General features: G+C 50.5%; 2 protein-coding genes across 3 annotated transcripts in view; one reads left to right on the plus strand and one right to left on the minus strand.

The window, feature by feature from the left end:
* Positions 1–576: 576 nt before the first annotated feature.
* On the minus strand, positions 577–8,094 carry LOC149317758 (uncharacterized). The gene is made up of 4 exons (XM_089518155.1): positions 8,042–8,094; positions 5,782–6,004; positions 3,015–4,060; positions 577–1,874 (listed from the first exon to the last, which is right to left on the minus strand). Exons 2-4 carry the CDS (start codon positions 5,993–5,995, stop codon positions 1,365–1,367), a joined length of 1,770 nt encoding a protein of 589 aa, XP_089374281.1. The 5' UTR covers positions 5,996–6,004; positions 8,042–8,094; the 3' UTR covers positions 577–1,364.
* Positions 8,095–8,143: 49 nt separating this feature from the next.
* Positions 8,144–16,925, plus strand: part of PPP1R16A (protein phosphatase 1 regulatory subunit 16A) — a 79,038-nt gene continuing 70,256 nt past the window's right edge. The window contains exon 1 of one of the 2 annotated variants that reach the window (XM_089518156.1): positions 8,144–8,225. The gene's annotated coding sequence lies outside the window, so the exon portion shown is untranslated. Of the gene's footprint in view, positions 8,226–8,363; positions 8,404–16,925 lie in introns of those variants that run through there. The other variant, XM_089518157.1, reaches the window with a different exon arrangement.

A 16,925-nucleotide genomic window follows, 5' to 3' on the forward strand; every position in this document is an offset into this window, starting at 1 on the left:
ACTTCTCAGCGATGCCCCTGAAGTTGGGGAATGGGGTCACATTGCCCAGGGACCTTGGAGTGCTGTGCCCCCTGGAAAAATGGGATTTTTAAAACCCAAATATCCCCTACGGAGCACAGAAGGCAAGTTAACCTCTTTTCTGCCCCCACCTGACCTATATCAGGCCTGGAATAAGCCTTTTCCCCCCACACTGTTTCCAGGTTATGTCCGGCTGCAAAAAGATCTCTTCAAGGGCTAGCTTGGAAGGTGGAGGGCAAAAATGTGGCAAAAGTCTTCCTGTCCTAAGGAGCCTATGGAAGAAAAACAAACATCCAAAAGAACAGAGTGGGCTCCTGGCCACTAAAATAGCCTGGCGGTTTCATGTAGCCCATGATCCACAATGGCCCCACCCGTACTTATTTGGACTACAGCTCCCCAAATGCCCCTGCAAAGTTGAGACAAGAGGAGCCCATCTCATGCAGGGATGATACAGTGATGGCCCCTCACATCCTTTCTGGGAAACTAACAAAAGCATTTTGAGGCATCATCTAGTGGTCCACATCGGGATTGACAGCCACCATTTTATTCATACAGACCGGTCAGTGCATGAGTCTTTTGAGCAAAATCCAGCCACTTTGTGGCCTCAGCCAGGCACATAGACCATGCCCAGCCCCTTCTTGCATCCTGGTCCCATCATCCTTCTTGGAATCAGGGCTGTTCGACCCTCTTCCTCTCACCGAGTGGCAAGTCCTTGGAAAGGCGGGGAGAAACTCCTTGCATTGGGCCTGGGGGGAACTAAAGAAAGGCACTATATAGGTGGGAAGCCCTCCCCTCTCAATTGCCTTTTACATTTTGATCCCCATCAGGTTCTGGCTGTGCTCATTCATGGTCCTCAAAGGTACATCACCACTTTCCCTTGACCTCAAAGGAACCCAAGGGACTTCTTATCTTTAGTGCCTCGTGGCATAAATCCCCTTCCCTCCCAATGCCAAACCTGACAGAAAGTCAGAAAGGAGGCATCTTGCAAGAGACATCATGCTTCCAGTTGCCCCTTTCCTTTCCCCCCTAAGGGTCACAGAAGAAAGGCTCCACAGATGGCTTCCTAACCAGGTTGCATCTCTATACCTAACTCCTTGAAGAGAGCAGGGGTGCCAGACCATGCCCATCCCTGGTCCAACTCAGACCTGGGAGCAGATGCCATGACACTCTTCCACAGACTGCCTCCTACACATTCCTCCTCTCTTCTTCCTCCACTTCTTCTTATGATAATTTTTATTAAAAACTTTTCTACATACACTAAAAGTCTCCAAATTCTTTCCCTTCCCCTTCTTCCACCTCTTTGGTGGCCTATCTCTTGGGACCCTCAACCTTGTGAGCCCCAGAGCCTAGCGGATCCCTCTCAGTCTGTCCATGAAACTGGGACGCTTCCTCGCCCGCAGACTCTCTTTCCCCTTGGGGTCCTCCCAGGTCCTGCTTTCCCCATGCTTCTTTCTCTCCTCTTCCTTCTCTTCACCATTTTTCTCCTTGGGGTGAGACTTATGGGCCCTGGTGCTGCTGGAGCGATGACCCCGCTTGGGGTCCCTGCCCGCCTTGGGTCCCCGGCCTCTTCTCTTCTCCACCTCTCTTCTCTCCAAGTCTCTCTGCCTGGTGGACTCAAAGGCCCTCTCTTGCTCGGCCATCTTGGCCTCCCGAAGAGTCCGCCGCTCAAAAGCCTCCACGATCCGGGAGATGCGGTTCTCTGACTGTAACCGGAGTGACACTTCAGCGGCCGAAGGGTCAGGCCTGGTCTTGTCGGTGACCAGCCTGGTGCCAGGTCTCTGTTCCTCACAGAAGAGGCAGGTGCAGGTGGCGGGCGAAGTGCTGGCATCCTCACAGGGCAGGATCTGTGCCACTGGCTATGGAGAAGAGGAAGAAGGGGGAAGACATAAGATACAAGGCTTGTGGGCACCACCAGCCCCAGATGCTGGGCCCCATGGCCAGGAAAGGGATGCCTTGTCCAGGTTTCAACACCCTTCGTTTGGTGAAGGCTGCTGCACCTCAGACACTTCAACATTTCACAGACAAAAAGTGCCCCTTGTGGTCTCTCCCAACTCTATGATTTTATGATTCTCCAAGACTGAGAGTGGTCTTGCCTACAATCCCACAATGAGTAGAGGAAGGAAAAGTGAGCAAGGGAATGTGAACACAGCAAATAGAAAAGGATGTCTAAATGGGAATGATTTTCATTGTGTCACTCTCTGCAATGCTAAAAAGGATTTGGGTACTGCAGGAGAATTCATAGAATTGTAGAGTTGGAAGAGGAGTAATGGGCCATCCAATCCAACCCTATTTTGCCATGCAGAAAATCACAGTCAAAGCCCTCCCTGTGACAGATGGCCATCCAGCCTCTGCTTAAAGACCTCCAAGGAAGGAGACTCCACTACACTCCGAGGAAGGAGTGTGTTCCACTGTCAAACAGCCCCTACTATCCTAATGTTGAGGTGCAATCTCTTTTCCTGGAGCTTGCATCCATTACTCCTGGTCCTAGTCTCTAGAGCAGCAGAAAACAAGCTTGCTCCCTCCTCAATATGACATCCCTTCAAGCATTTAAACAGGAGTATCATATCACCTCTTAACCTTCTCTTCTCCAGGCTAAACATCCCCAGCTCCCTGAGTCTTTCCTCATAGGACTTCATGGTTTCCAGACCCTTCACCATTTTGGTGATTCTCTTTTGGGCACACTTCAATTTGTCAACATCCTTTCTGAATTGTGATGCCCAGAACTGTACACAGTATTATTCCAGATGGGGCCTGACCAGAGCAGAATAGAGTGGTATTGGTACTTCCCTTGATCTCGAGACTATATTTCTGTTGATGCAGCCAAAACCACATTGTCCTTTCTAGCTGCTGCATCACACTGTTGACACATGTTCTGTTTAGGAGGAGAGGATTCTTCTTTGGAGGGCAATGCTCTCCTTTTGCCACTGCTACCCACAACTGGGATGGGCATGACAACTCCCCCACCGCATTGTGTTGCCTCCCCTCTGGCTCCTCACCTGATGGCAGTGAGGGGTCTCTCCTAGATGGGGCTCCCATACGTGTCTGGTTTCAGCAACGGGGTCCAACCTTCGGGAGGTCCTGGTGTCTCCTGCTCTGCCCCAGAGATCCCCTTCCTTCAGACCCTGTGGGGCATAAACAGGGCACCATGCCTGTGCTTCTGGGTTGAGCTGGCGTCGGATGCTGTGCCTCTGCTGTCTCCAGTGGTCTGGGCCTCGGGGCCGTTCCACTGGTGTCTGCTCCAGCCAGTGCTGGACTTTGGAAAGTCGGTCCGAGATCTGTTGCCTGGAGGAGGAAGGTGGTGTCCTTTCCTTCTGGTGGGGGTCACTCAGACCCCCTTGGTCCTCCTCTTGCAAGGTGGTCCAGCAGTTCTCATAAGGAGGGGTGGGCTGGTTCTGATTAAATGCTTGGCACGCCCGGCAACGTTGAACGTGGCTGATCCGACACCGAGGCAAGATCCTGGCAGAGCTGCTCACAGTTGTGGAGGGCCGGCTGCCTTCCTGCTTTGAGAGTGGACCCTCCGAAGCCCTCCCTTTACCTGTAAGACTGTGCCAAGGGTGCCACAGACCTGCATCTTGGCACACGGCAGGGGGGTTGCACATCTCTCGGGAACTCTGGGGGTACTCTGCCACTGTGTCTCCACTTCCATCGGTTACCCAGCCATGTGTCCGTCTCATACTTGCTTCGTCGGGGCTTGCGTGTCCCTTTCCATCATGTCTCCGGTGAACATCCCTCTCTTCCTGAGCACCTTCCGTGTTTTCGTAGGTGTCGGACCGCTGGGCCGTGTCACTTCCCCAGACTCTGAGCTTCTCAGAGAAAAAAGAGTCCAGCTTTTCTGCGGTGTTTCGGTTGATCAGGGAGGGCCTCTCGATGCTGGCTCCTGGGGCTGGGTCTCCATGCAGATGTGGCAGTGTGTGACGGTCCTCCAGATAGTTCCCTTCTGAACGTTTGTAACCATGATGGTGTCCTTGGAGGTTGGCATACTCCTTCTTGCTGTGCCAGCTTGACTTTCCGAGGCTGCCGTCTCGGATCGCCCGGGAGAGATCTACAAATAAACAAATAACAGACAGATTTTTCTTTAAAAAAAATAATATTTATTAATTTCAAAACAGCAAATAAAAACTTTTAAAAGGATACAAATGCAGACACATATACTAAACACACTACTAGACATATATTAAGCACAATAGAAATTATTCAATACACTTACACATACAAAAATATCTCACATAAAAATATGACCTCGCATCTTCTTCCCCATTCAAACCATTCAAGTCCTTACATCTTCTTTCTTCCCCATCTCTCCTTCCTTACCCTACCTTCTTATACCTTCTTTTATTTCGCCTAACACCATCTTCCCCATCCCATCTAAAAACCTTCTATTTTCTCATTCTCTGTCTTTTCCATCATCTTTCAATTCTTTCCAAGATCATCCCATTCCACCTCTTCTTGCAGTCTCCATCACTTACTCTCGCCCTCACAATTTACTACATCCTCCTTCACTCTTCCTACTCTTTCAGCATACTACAACCTTCACTCTAATAGCTTACTCTTCCTTCATTCCATCTTTCTTTTAATTCATTCATTCTGGCTTCTTTCTTTGTTCCTCTTTGGTAATTCCTACTAAATATTTAATTAACCTCCATTCTCAAACTGTTCAATAGTACATCAATTCCATACTTCCAAGCATCCTCTCTTTGTTTATTTAATCCTTCACTCTCACATTCCAGTTTTAGTTTTCCATTCCTATCCTCCTCAATTTCTCTAAAGCAAGAAAAAGAAGATAACTTAAAATATAATATAGTTATTGTCGTGGGGGAGAGGCTTGCGCACCCTAATGAAGTTGTGAGCTATGCTGGCGGTGGTATAATAGCCACCTATGGGGCCTCCCATGCCAGACAGGTCACAACCGAAGGGTCTGACCAAGAGCGCCAAAGGGCAGGATGGGCTCTCTAGCCTTATGGCCACCATCCTAGGAGAAGGAAAACTCTGATCCCAAACCCGGGCAGATGGTGCTCATCTAACCCTGTAAGGTCAACCATCTCAGAGAAGGAAACTCTAATCACACCTACGACCCGAGGACCTCGCTGCCACTGTCCATGCTTGTCAAGGCCTCAGCAGACGAACCTCTGGTTTAAAGGGTGAGGCCAGTTCTGTGCACGCTGCGCTCCACCAGAAAAATCCATTGCACAGGCTCGAAGGACACATCCACGCTGCAGCCTTCTTCGAAAGCTCACGCCGAACGAGCCTCAAAGAGAAACGACAATGCAGAAAGAACCGCAACCTGGAAACATCACCCAAGGAGACTTTCTGCTGTGCTTTCTGCAACCGGACCTGTTTATCTCAAATTGGCCTTTTTAGTCACCAATGCGCTTGTACAAAGCGCGGGATCATGAGTCCTTCCTGAATCTTCGTTCGCGAAGCAAAGCCAGAGAGAGAATATATAATATTTTGTATTCCTAGATTATTAGATTATTTATAATACCAGCCCCTATTTGATAACACATATTCTATATCGTAATAGTGATCATCTCCTACTTTACCATATTATCTCACTTTTGTACCAGATGCTGTATTGTTGGTTTACATTCACTAATGACCTTTTCTTCAGGAAGTCTTTGGGTAAGTTTGTCAAGTTCACACATTCCATATAGTTGATAAAGCCAGCCTTCTTCATTTAATGAAGAAGAATAAATAACAGAAAGATTTGAGAAACCTTTCCAGAACATGGACCAAAAGTGGCACTCATGGTTTTCTGTGGCTCACCCGCAATGATGGATGCTGTCGAAATCGCATGATCTCCGGACCGCCTGCTGCCGCCATTGTTGACGTAGTCAGGGTCTGTCTCCCAGTCATCGTCCACTGCGTTGGCACCAAGCTGAGGACCCTGCCTGACCCCATCCAGCCTACGGTGGTCCTGCTTGTGCTTGCAGGCATTGGGAGACCTATGCGTCCCACTCGTGTACCCAGACTGGGCCATGTGGGAAGACTTGAGAAAACCTGATGCTCAGCAAAGAGGAAATAGCAACACTTGGCTAGTGGAGAGCTGAAGAACATGGCCTTAACCCTAGCAAGGGACTGGGTTCTGGCCACTGTGATGTCAGCGCAGGATCACGCATGATGCTTTCCAGCATCTTCCACAGCACCAGGCTTCCGTTCTAGGATCTAGGAGTCTTAATGGACCACAGGCTAAACGTCAATTGGCAATGTGATGCAACACCTAAGAAAGCCAATGAGCTTCTTGGCTGCATCAATAGGAGTATAGTGTCCAGATCAAGGGAAGTAATAGTCCCACTCTGTTCTGCTTTGGTCAGTCCTCACAGGGAATCCTGTGTCCAGTTTTGGGCCCCACATTTCAAAAAGGATGTGGCCAAGCTAGAGCAGGTCCAGAGGATGTCAACCAAAATGGTGAAGGGTCAGGAAACTACCAAGCTTTATGAGTAGCAGTTTAGGGGGTTGGGTATAATGACCAGCTTGGGTATGCTGGCCTTGACCTATGAAGTCCTATATGGATTGGGTCCAGACTGTCTGAAATGCCAGATCATAGAATCATAGAGCTGGAAGAGAACTCAAGGGCCATATAGTCCGACACCATTCTGCCATGCAGGAACTCACAATCAAGGTATCCCCATTGACAGATGGCCATCTAGCCTCTGTTTAAAGGCCTCCAAAGGAGATTCCACTAGACTCCAAGGCAACGTTGTTGAACAGCTCTTACAGCTCTAATGTTTAGATGAAATTTCTTTTCCTCTAGTTTGCATCCATTGCTCCGTGTCCTTTTTTTCTCTGGAGCAGCAGAAAACAAGCTTGCTTCCTCCTCAACCTTCTTTTCTCCAGGCTGAACATACCCAACACCCTAAGTCTCTCCTCATAGGGATTCATGGTTTGCAGACCCTGCACCATTTTGATCACCCTCCTTTTGACACGCTACAGTTCTCAATGTCCTTTTTGAATTGTTTTGCCCAGAACTGGACACAGGATTATTCCAAGTGGGGCCTGACCAAAGCAGAATAAAGTGGCACTATTACGTCCCTCCATCTAGACACTAGTCTTCTATTGACGCAGCCTAAAGCCTTAAAAAGTGATTTAGCCTAAATTGCAAAATGTTCCTTTGGCAACTCTGGATTCAAAACCATCAAACAGCTAGGAATCCCATTGTTTCTGACCTTCCTGGAAAGTCAGCTCCAACTGCCACGAGACAATTTGCCCCATTCATGTGCCCACATTGGCCATTCCCAGTTTGGTCCAGTTAAATTTGGTTGCATCAGTTAAAGCACTGTCAAACTGTTTTCATTCTGCAATGCAGATGCAGCCTAAGCATGCGTCCAGACTGCTGACCGAAAGCAATTTGACACCACTTTAACCGCCAAAGCTCTATCCTTCCAGAGTCCAGGGATTTGTAGTTTTGTGAGCTATTTAGCCTCCTCTGACCTAGAGCTCTGGTGCCTCGCCAAACTATGAATCCCAGGCTCCAATAGGACAGAGCCAAGGCAGTTAAAACAGTGTCAAACTGCATTAATTCTGCAGTGTGGAAGTGGCCTAAGAGTGCATCCACACTACAAAATGAAAGCAGTTTGACACCACTTTAGCTCTGCCCTAAAAAGTCCTGGGATTTGTAGTTTGGTGAGGCATTCAACTTGGTCTGTCAAAGAGTTCGACAAACAACAAATCCCAGGATCCTGTAGGACAGAGCCACCGCAGCTATAATAATAGCAATAATAATAATAATAATAATAATATAATCACATTATATTATAATTATAAATATTATATTTATTTGCCAAATAAATACAACTAAAACGGTGTCAAAGTCATATATATATATATATATATATATATATATATATATAATATTTATATTATATTTATATTATATATATGTATATATAGAAATATATAATAAACATTATATATATATATATATACATACACACACACATATATATATATATATACACAGACATACATATATATACACAGCTAAAGCGGTGTCGAAGTGCTTCCATTCCCCAGTGTGGATATATACCTTTAAATCCTTCCTCTGGGGAGGATTAACGCTCTGCCTCACTCAACATGGCGGTGGGCAGGGGGCGACTCACTTCCGGTCTGGGCCGGAAGTGTGGCCGGTTGCCATGGCGGCGAGTCTGGGCCTAGTGGGAAAGGCGAGGCGAGGCTCGATTAAGGCGGCGGAGAAGCCGGGAGGAGAGAAAGTGAGTGGCCGGGAGAAGTGGGTCTGGGGGAGGCACGGCGTGGGTCTGGGGAGGGGGCTCCCTTTCTGGGAGGAGCCAGAGAGGGTCACGTGATTTCCCCCATAGAGTGGCATGGAGTTCCCGGGGCGGAGTGGGTCACGTGACCTCGCCAAGGATATGGAGGGGGCTCCTGGAAAAGGTTATTGGCTGCAAAACTTGAGGGAGGTTTTTATTTTGGACTACAACTCCCATCCTGGCTGGGGATTGTAGGAGTTGCAGTCCCCAAAGGCAAGGTCCCCCCCTTAAACTTTGGGGGGCTGTTGTCTGGGTCAGTGGCTTGCAAGCCTGGAAAATATAGGGGTCAGCAAGGTGCAGAGCTTGGAAAAGTTACTTTTGGGGGGGCTGCAGGTCCCAGGAGGGTGAGTGGCTTTATTGGGCAAAAAAGTAACTTTTCCACAGGCTCAGATGGAGGGGATTCTGGAAAAGTAACTTTTCCACTGTTGAGCTAAAAAGTAACTTTCCACAGGGTCCGGGGCAGGGGATTCTGGGAGCTGTTGTGCTGAAAAGTAACTTTTTCACAGGCTAGATCTTAGGAAAGTTACTTTTTGGCTGTGGGGATTCTGGGATCTGTAAACCCCAAAAAGTAACTTTTCTGTTCTGTTCTCTTTTTCCTGGTCGTACTTCGCCATTGTTTTCCTTGCAATAGATAAAGAGTTATTCTGTATTTCCGATCCGTTCTCTTTTGGTAAATTATTGACTCCCCCCAATTTATTGTCCCTTTCCTGCTTTTCCCCTTTTAGAGCGATTATTCTCATTCTTCCTTTCTGTGTAAATTTAGAATGCTTTATAAATAAAGGTTAATAATAATAAATAATAATATTACTATTTCATAAAGAACAAATAATACCTTTACATAAGTACCTTCTTACTATCGTTATACTCGAATTACCTATTTATGTATATACACACCTTTATAGTATATTAAAATGTTAATTATTTTTCCTTGGCTTTCTCCATAATGTCGTTACTTTCCCCGTTTCTCTTCATACGGTTGATTTGTCTTTCCGTTCTCCATCAAAAAAGTAACTTTTAAAAGCCCCTGGGAAAGTCTGTGGGTCACTTGGTACAGATTTGGGGAAAGTATGTGGTTCCTTCAGCAGATCCCAGTCAATGGGAGCAGGACCCCAGAGTTTGGGAAAGTTACTTTTTTGCCCCACAGGTTGGCTCTGGAGATGATTTACAACCAAGAAAATGCACAAAAGCACAACCATTTTGGAGACGCACAGCATTCTCCTCTTTGCTGGGTTTTGCGACAGGGAGAAATGGCAGCCTGTGTGCCTCAGTCCCAGGCAAAGAACAATGAGTACTTAATGAGCCCTGGATTCCTGAAAGGGTAGTTTGCCCGGTGTGGCTGTTTATACTGAGCACTGATGCTGGAAAGACCAGTTTCCCCAAATGCTTTCCTCTCAGTCTCTGGACCGCAGCCTTCTTTCTAGGCTCCTCTTATCAATCCCTCCCAAGGATAGTTCTGCTGGGCATTTTCCTTGTTCCTCTGGCACAAGAAACCCACTTAGCTTCAGGCTTAGAGAGCAACCTTCCCTTTCCTTCCCTTGAGCTTTCTGCTTCTTCTTTGGCAATCGATGATGCCAGAGCATCTCATTCAGACATAACAACAAGCAGGGGTTTCTAAATCTTGTATTCCCAACTCTCCACAGTTCATATAGATGCCTTCAAAAGTATTCGCAAATCACACCCCATTGGTTTTTATACATTTTCTTTGTTTAACTTTTTGTCCCACAGTGAAAAACATTTCACCTCTTCAGTGCTGAGTATCTTGTGTACATCAAGTGGCAACAATGCTAACGAAATCCATCTCAGTTCAAGGTTTTAGAACAACAAAATGTAGGAATGTCAATGCGCTTGTGTGAATAAATCTGCAAAGCATTGTATTTCCACAGCAGCCATTCACTATGCCTTAAAATGGGTTGTATTCAGCCTCATGGATTCCTTCTGACTAGGATACTCGGTCTTCCTTACTCATCTCTTCTCATTCTGAGGATTATTCTTGTGTTAAATTCCATAGTGCTGTTTAGACTGATGTTCCTTTCCCCAAAACCTCCCCCTTGATGGACAAGTGTCTAGCCTCCATCACAAGGAGATATGGGGCAAGAGATCCCCCCCCTCTGCTTCTCATAATGTTGGCATTTGTGGTGACCCAGTGAAATTGGCAGGAGATCCAGAACATTCGCAAAGATACTTCTTAATAATAATAATAATAATAGGTTTTATTTATATACCGCCCAATCACTGGGAATCCAAGCGGTTTACAATAGAGGGGATAACAGACAGTTCCCTGCCCACAGGCTTACAATCTAAAAGACACGACACAAAAGGAGAAGGGAATGGTGAGGGAGGGAGGGAATCAGGTCCAGCATTCTTCTCTCCCTCTGAGGCCTGGACCAAGGCAGATGGACCGGAGGGAGGGCTCTTCTTCTTCAGGCTAGCCCCTGATGGAACTGGGCCAGCCCTCTCTCTCCCTCAGAGGCCGAAAGATGACAGTTAGGGAGGGAGGAGCCTCTTTCTTCAGGCCAGCCCCTGATGGTACTGGGCCAGCCTTCTCTCTCCCTCAGAGGCCGAAAGATGACAGTTAGGGAGGGAGGAGCCTCTTTCTTCAGGCTAGCCCCTGATGGTACTGGGCCAGCCTACTCTCTCCCTCAGAGGCCGAAGGATGACAGTTAGGGAGGGAGGGGCCTCTTTCTTCAGGCTAGCCCCTGATGGTACCTGGCCAGCCTTCTCTCTCCCTCGGAGGCCGAAGGATGACAGTTAGGGAGGGAGGAGCCTCTTTCTTCAGGCTAGCCCCTGATGGTACTGGGCCAGCCTTCTCTCTCCCTCAGAGGCCGAAAGATGACAGTTAGGGAGGGAGGAGCCTCTTTCTTCAGGCTAGCCCCTGATGGTACTGGGCCAGCCTTCTCTCTCCCTCAGAGGCCGAAAGATGACAGTTGGGGAGGGAGGAGCCTCTTTCTTCAGGCTAGCCCCTGATGGTACTGGGCCAGCCTTCTCTCTCCCTCAGAGGCCGAAAGATGACAGTTAGGGAGGGAGGAGCCTCTTTCTTCAGGCTAGCCCCTGATGGTACTGGGCCAGCCTTCTCTCTCCCTCAGAGGCCGAAAGATGACAGTTGGGGAGGGAGGAGCCTCTTTCTTCAGGCTAGCCCCTGATGGTACTGGGCCAGCCTTCTCTCTCCCCCAGAGGCCGAAAGATGACAGTTAGGGAGGGAGGAGCCTCTTTCTTCAGGCCAGCCCCTGATGGTACTGGGCCAGCCTTCTCTCTCCCTCAGAGGCCGAAAGATGACAGTTAGGGAGGGAGGAGCCTCTTTCTTCAGGCTAGCCCCTGATGGTACTGGGCCAGCCTACTCTCTCCCTCAGAGGCCGAAGGATGACAGTTAGGGAGGGAGGGGCCTCTTTCTTCAGGCTAGCCCCTGATGGTACCTGGCCAGCCTTCTCTCTCCCTCGGAGGCCGAAGGATGACAGTTAGGGAGGGAGGAGCCTCTTTCTTCAGGCTAGCCCCTGATGGTACTGGGCCAGCCTACTCTCTCCCTCAGAGGCCGAAGGATGACAGTTAGGGAGGGAGGGGCCTCTTTCTTCAGGCTAGCCCCTGATGGTACTGGGCCAGCCTTCTCTCTCCCTCAGAGGCCGAAAGATGACAGTTAGGGAGGGAGGAGCCTCTTTCTTCAGGCCAGCCCCTGATGGTACTGGGCCAGCCTTCTCTCTCCCTCAGAGGCCGAAAGATGACAGTTAGGGAGGGAGGAGCCTCTTTCTTCAGGCCAGCCCCTGATGGTACTGGGCCAGCCTTCTCTCTCCCTCAGAGGCCGAAAGATGACAGTTAGGGAGGGAGGAGCCTCTTTCTTCAGGCTAGCCCCTGATGGTACTGGGCCAGCCTTCTCTCTCCCTCAGAGGCCGAAAGATGACAGTTGGGGAGGGAGGAGCCTCTTTCTTCAGGCTAGCCCCTGATGGTACTGGGCCAGCCTTCTCTCTCCCTCAGAGGCCGAAAGATGACAGTTAGGGAGGGAGGAGCCTCTTTCTTCAGGCTAGCCCCTGATGGTACTGGGCCAGCCTTCTCTCTCCCTCAGAGGCCGAAAGATGACAGTTGGGGAGGGAGGAGCCTCTTTCTTCAGGCTAGCCCCTGATGGTACTGGGCCAGCCTTCTCTCTCCCTCAGAGGCCGAAAGATGACAGTTAGGGAGGGAGGAGCCTCTTTCTTCAGGCTAGCCCCTGATGGTACTGGGCCAGCCTTCTCTCTCCCTCAGAGGCCGAAAGATGACAGTTGGGGAGGGAGGAGCCTCTTTCTTCAGGCCAGCCCCTGATGGTACTGGGCCAGCCTTCTCTCTCCCCCAGAGGCCGAAAGATGACAGTTAGGGAGGGAGGAGCCTCTTTCTTCAGGCCAGCCCCTGATGGTACTGGGCCAGCCTTCTCTCTCCCTCAGAGGCCGAAAGATGACAGTTAGGGAGGGAGGAGCCTCTTTCTTCAGGCTAGCCCCTGATGGTACTGGGCCAGCCTACTCTCTCCCTCAGAGGCCGAAGGATGACAGTTAGGGAGGGAGGGGCCTCTTTCTTCAGGCTAGCCCCTGATGGTACCTGGCCAGCCTTCTCTCTCCCTCGGAGGCCGAAGGATGACAGTTAGGGAGGGAGGAGCCTCTTTCTTCAGGCTAGCCCCTGATGGTACTGGGCCAGCCTACTCTCTCCCTCAGAGGCCGAAGGATGACAGTTAGGGAGGGAGGGGCCTCTTTCTTCAGGCTAGCCCCTGATGGTACTGGGCCAGCCTTCTCTCTCCCTCAGAGGCCGAAAGATGACAGTTAGGGAGGGAGGAGCCTCTTTCTTCAGGCCAGCCCCTGATGGTACTGGGCCAGCCTTCTCTCTCCCTCAGAGGCCGAAAGATGACAGTTAGGGAGGGAGGAGCCTCTTTCTTCAGGCCAGCCCCTGATGGTACTGGGCCAGCCTTCTCTCTCCCTCAGAGGCCGAAAGATGACAGTTAGGGAGGGAGGAGCCTCTTTCTTCAGGCTAGCCCCTGATGGAACTGGGCCAGCCTTCTCTCTCCCTCAGAGGCCGAAGGATGACAGTTAGGGAGGGAGGAGCCTCTTTCTTCAGGCCAGCCCCTGATGGTACTGGGCCAGCCTTCTCTCTCCCTCAGAGGCCGAAAGATGACAGTTAGGGAGGGAGGGGCCTCTTTCTTCAGGCTAGCCCCTGATGGTACTGGGCCAGCCTTCTCTCTCCCTCAGAGGCCGAAGGATGACAGTTAGGGAGGGAGGAGCCTCTTTCTTCAGGCCAGCCCCTGATGGTACTGGGCCAGCCTTCTCTCTCCCTCAGAGGCCGAAGGATGACAGTTAGGGAGGGAGGAGCCTCTTTCTTCAGGCTAGCCCCTGATGGTACTGGGCCAGCCTTCTCTCTCCCTCAGAGGCCGAAAGATGACAGTTAGGGAGGGAGGAGCCTCTTTCTTCAGGCCAGCCCCTGATGGTACTGGGCCAGCCTTCTCTCTCCCTCAGAGGCCGAAAGATGACAGTTAGGGAGGGAGGAGCCTCTTTCTTCAGGCTAGCCCCTGATGGTACTGGGCCAGCCTACTCTCTCCCTCAGAGGCTGAAAGATGACAGTTAGGGAGGGAGGAGCCTCTTTCTTCAGGCTAGCCCCTGATGGTACTGGGCCAGCCTTCTCTCTCCCTCAGAGGCCGAAAGATGACAGTTAGGGAGGGAGGAGCCTCTTTCTTCAGGCTAGCCCCTGATGGTACTGGGCCAGCCTTCTCTCTCCCTCAGAGGCCGAAAGATGACAGTTAGGGAGGGAGGAACCTCTTTCTTCAGGCTAGCCCCTGATGGTACTGGGCCAGCCTTCTCTCTCCCTCAGAGGCCGAAAGATGACAGTTAGGGAGGGAGGAGCCTCTTTCTTCAGGCTAGCCCCTTATGGTACTGGGCCAGCCTTCTCTCTCCCTCAGAGGCCGAAAGATGACAGTTAGGGAGGGAGGAGCCTCTTTCTTCAGGCCAGCCCCTGATGGTACTGGGCCAGCCTTCTCTCTCCCTCAGAGGCCGAAAGATGACAGTTAGAGAGGGAGGAGCCTCTTTCTTCAGGCTAGCCCCTGATGGTACTGGGCCAGCCTTCTCTCTCCCTCAGAGGCCGAAAGATGACAGTTAGGGAGGGAGGAGCCTCTTTCTTCAGGCTAGCCCCTGATGGTACTGGGCCAGCCTTCTCTCTCCCTCAGAGGCCGAAAGATGACAGTTAGGGAGGGAGGAGCCTCTGACTTCAGGCTAGCCCCTGATGGTACTGGGCCAGCCTTCTCTCTCCCTCAGAGGCCGGAAGATGACAGTTGGGGAGGGAGGAGCCTCTGTCTTCAGGCTAGCCCCTGATGGTACTGGGCCAGCCTTCTCTCTCCCTCAGAGGCCGAACGATGACAGTTAGGGAGGGAGGAGCCTCTTTCTTCAGGGTAGCCCCTGATGGTACTGGGCCAGCCTTCTCTCTCCCTCAGAGGCCGGAAGATGACAGTTAGGGAGGGAGGAGCCTCTTTCTTCAGGCTGGCCCCTGATGGTACTGGGCCAGCCTTCTCTCTCCCTCAGAGGCCGAAAGATGACAGTTAGGGAGGGAGGAGCCTCTTTCTTCAGGCTAGCCCCTGATGGTACTGGGCCAGCCTTCTCTCTCCCTCAGAGGCCGAAAGATGACAGTTAGGGAGGGAGGAGCCTCTTTCTTCAGGCCAGCCCCTGATGGTACTGGGCCAGCCTTCTCTCTCCCTCAGAGGCCGAACGATGACAGTTAGGGAGGGAGGAGCCTCTTTCTTCAGGGTAGCCCCTGATGGTACTGGGCCAGCCTTCTCTCTCCCTCAGAGGCCGAAAGATGACAGTTAGGGAGGGAGGAGCCTCTTTCTTCAGGCTAGCCCCTGATGGTACTGGGCCAGCCTTCTCTCTCCCTCAGAGGCCGAAAGATGACAGTTAGGGAGGGAGGAACCTCTTTCTTCAGGCTAGCCCCTGATGGAACTGGGCCAGCCTTCTCTCTCCCTCAGAGGCCGAAAGATGACAGTTAGGGAGGGAGGAGCCTCTTTCTTCAGGCTAGCCCCTGATGGTACTGGGCCAGCCTTCTCTCTCCCTCAGAGGCCGAAAGATGACAGTTAGGGAGGGAGGAACCTCTTTCTTCAGGCTAGCCCCTGATGGAACTGGGCCAGCCTTCTCTCTCCCTCAGAGGCCGAAAGATGACAGTTAGGGAGGGAGGAGCCTCTTTCTTCAGGCTAGCCCCTGATGGTACTGGGCCAGCCTTCTCTCTCCCTCAGAGGCCGAAAGATGACAGTTAGGGAGGGAGGAACCTCTTTCTTCAGGCCAGCCCCTGATGGTACTGGGCCAGCCTTCTCTCTCCCTCAGAGGCCGAAAGATGACAGTTAGGGAGGGAGGAACCTCTTTCTTCAGGCTAGCCCCTGATGGAACTGGGCCAGCCTTCTCTCTCCCTCAGAGGCCGAAAGATGACAGTTAGGGAGGGAGGAGCCAATAACACAATGCATTATTGCTGGCCACAATATGTTGTTATGGCCACAAACCTAAATGGCATAAAAAGAGATCTAGAGACACTGACTCAGTTTAGGCTGAGGTCTATACTGATAGTGATGACAAGTAAATCTCAGCATTGAAAGAAGGCATTCAGAGCCATAGCGATGTTCTCCTTCCACTCCTGCTAAGCTGGATGGGACCCTTTGGGACCACCTTTTATCCAAAACCACTTGCTGCCACTGTTAGTCTGGAATGTCAGGATGGAAACAGATCTTGTAGCAGCTGGGCAAAAGTCATAGCATTAGCTGAGGAAGTAGGCCAAGCCTACGAAGGTTTATGCTACAGCTTCCTTTGCTTAGAATTCAAAGACATAGCGGTGTTAGTCTGAACAATCTTAGAATAATAGAGTTGGAAGAGACCCCAAGGAGCATCCAGTCTAACCCTCTTCTGCCATGCAGGAAGACACAGCCATAGCAACCTCAGCAGATGGCCATCCAGGCTCTGTTTAAAAACCTCCAAAGGAGGAGACTCCACTTCAATCTCCAAAGAAGCATCTTCAACTGTCAGCTTTGGGAAAAGGAGAGAGGTCCTCTAAATGGTTCCAGAGGAGGCACCTTAAATGTTCTGCAATGATTACGGTATATCTCTCCCCTGCCCCAAAAGACTTGTGGCCCGGCTCTTCATCTGAGGTCCTTTGACCATCCTCTGCAGTTGATCAGAAGTGGAGGAATGGGGCATCTGTCCAGATACTCAGCTCTTCCTCTTTTCAGCCATTGCCTCAATACGGGGCTTTGCGAGATTGGTGTATACACTGCTGGCAGTTCTTGGTGTGAGTGAGCTAAAGGCTTAAACTGGGATTTTTTTTCTTTGTGCTGCTTTTGAGTCTTGCCAGTTGCCCCTCTGCAAAGCCTTATTGAGGAATCCCTTTTCTTGTTTTTCTGCTTCCTCCTCCTCCTCCATCTTCTCCTTCTGCTGCCAATTCTGTTTGGACTGATTATACTCCAGAGAACTCACACAGATAGTTTTGGCATAAACGGCTGTCTCAGCCCTTTCCCAGCCACTTGGCAATGGAAGCAGCAGCCCTACCCTCTTAGCAAACCAGACCCTTACAAACATGACAGCCGTTGTTGGGTGTTGTACCAAGCCGTTTCCTCCCCTGCTTCTCTCCTCTCTGTAAATATTTCATCTCTCCAGTGGCCCTTCCCTCCAAACTAGA

This window comes from Sceloporus occidentalis, unplaced genomic scaffold, assembly GCF_023333645.1.
Source record: "Sceloporus occidentalis isolate IW3139 unplaced genomic scaffold, rSceOcc1.0.p SCAF_3, whole genome shotgun sequence".
Taxonomy (NCBI): Eukaryota; Metazoa; Chordata; class Lepidosauria; order Squamata; family Phrynosomatidae; genus Sceloporus; species Sceloporus occidentalis.

What these genes read in the sequence shown, in the direction of transcription:
- LOC149317758 (XM_089518155.1), bottom strand. Translation starts at nt 5,995, where the DNA reads ATGGCCCAGTCTGGGTACACGAGTGGGACGCATAGGTCTCCCAATGCC. An exon ending in GACAGCATCCATCATTGCGG is followed by an intron (nt 4,061 to 5,781) that starts GTGAGCCACAGA and finishes GTTTATTTGTAG; the next exon opens with ATCTCTCCCGGGCGATCCGA. An exon ending in AGACCCCTCACTGCCATCAG is followed by an intron (nt 1,875 to 3,014) that starts GTGAGGAGCCAG and finishes TCTTCTCCATAG; the next exon opens with CCAGTGGCACAGATCCTGCC.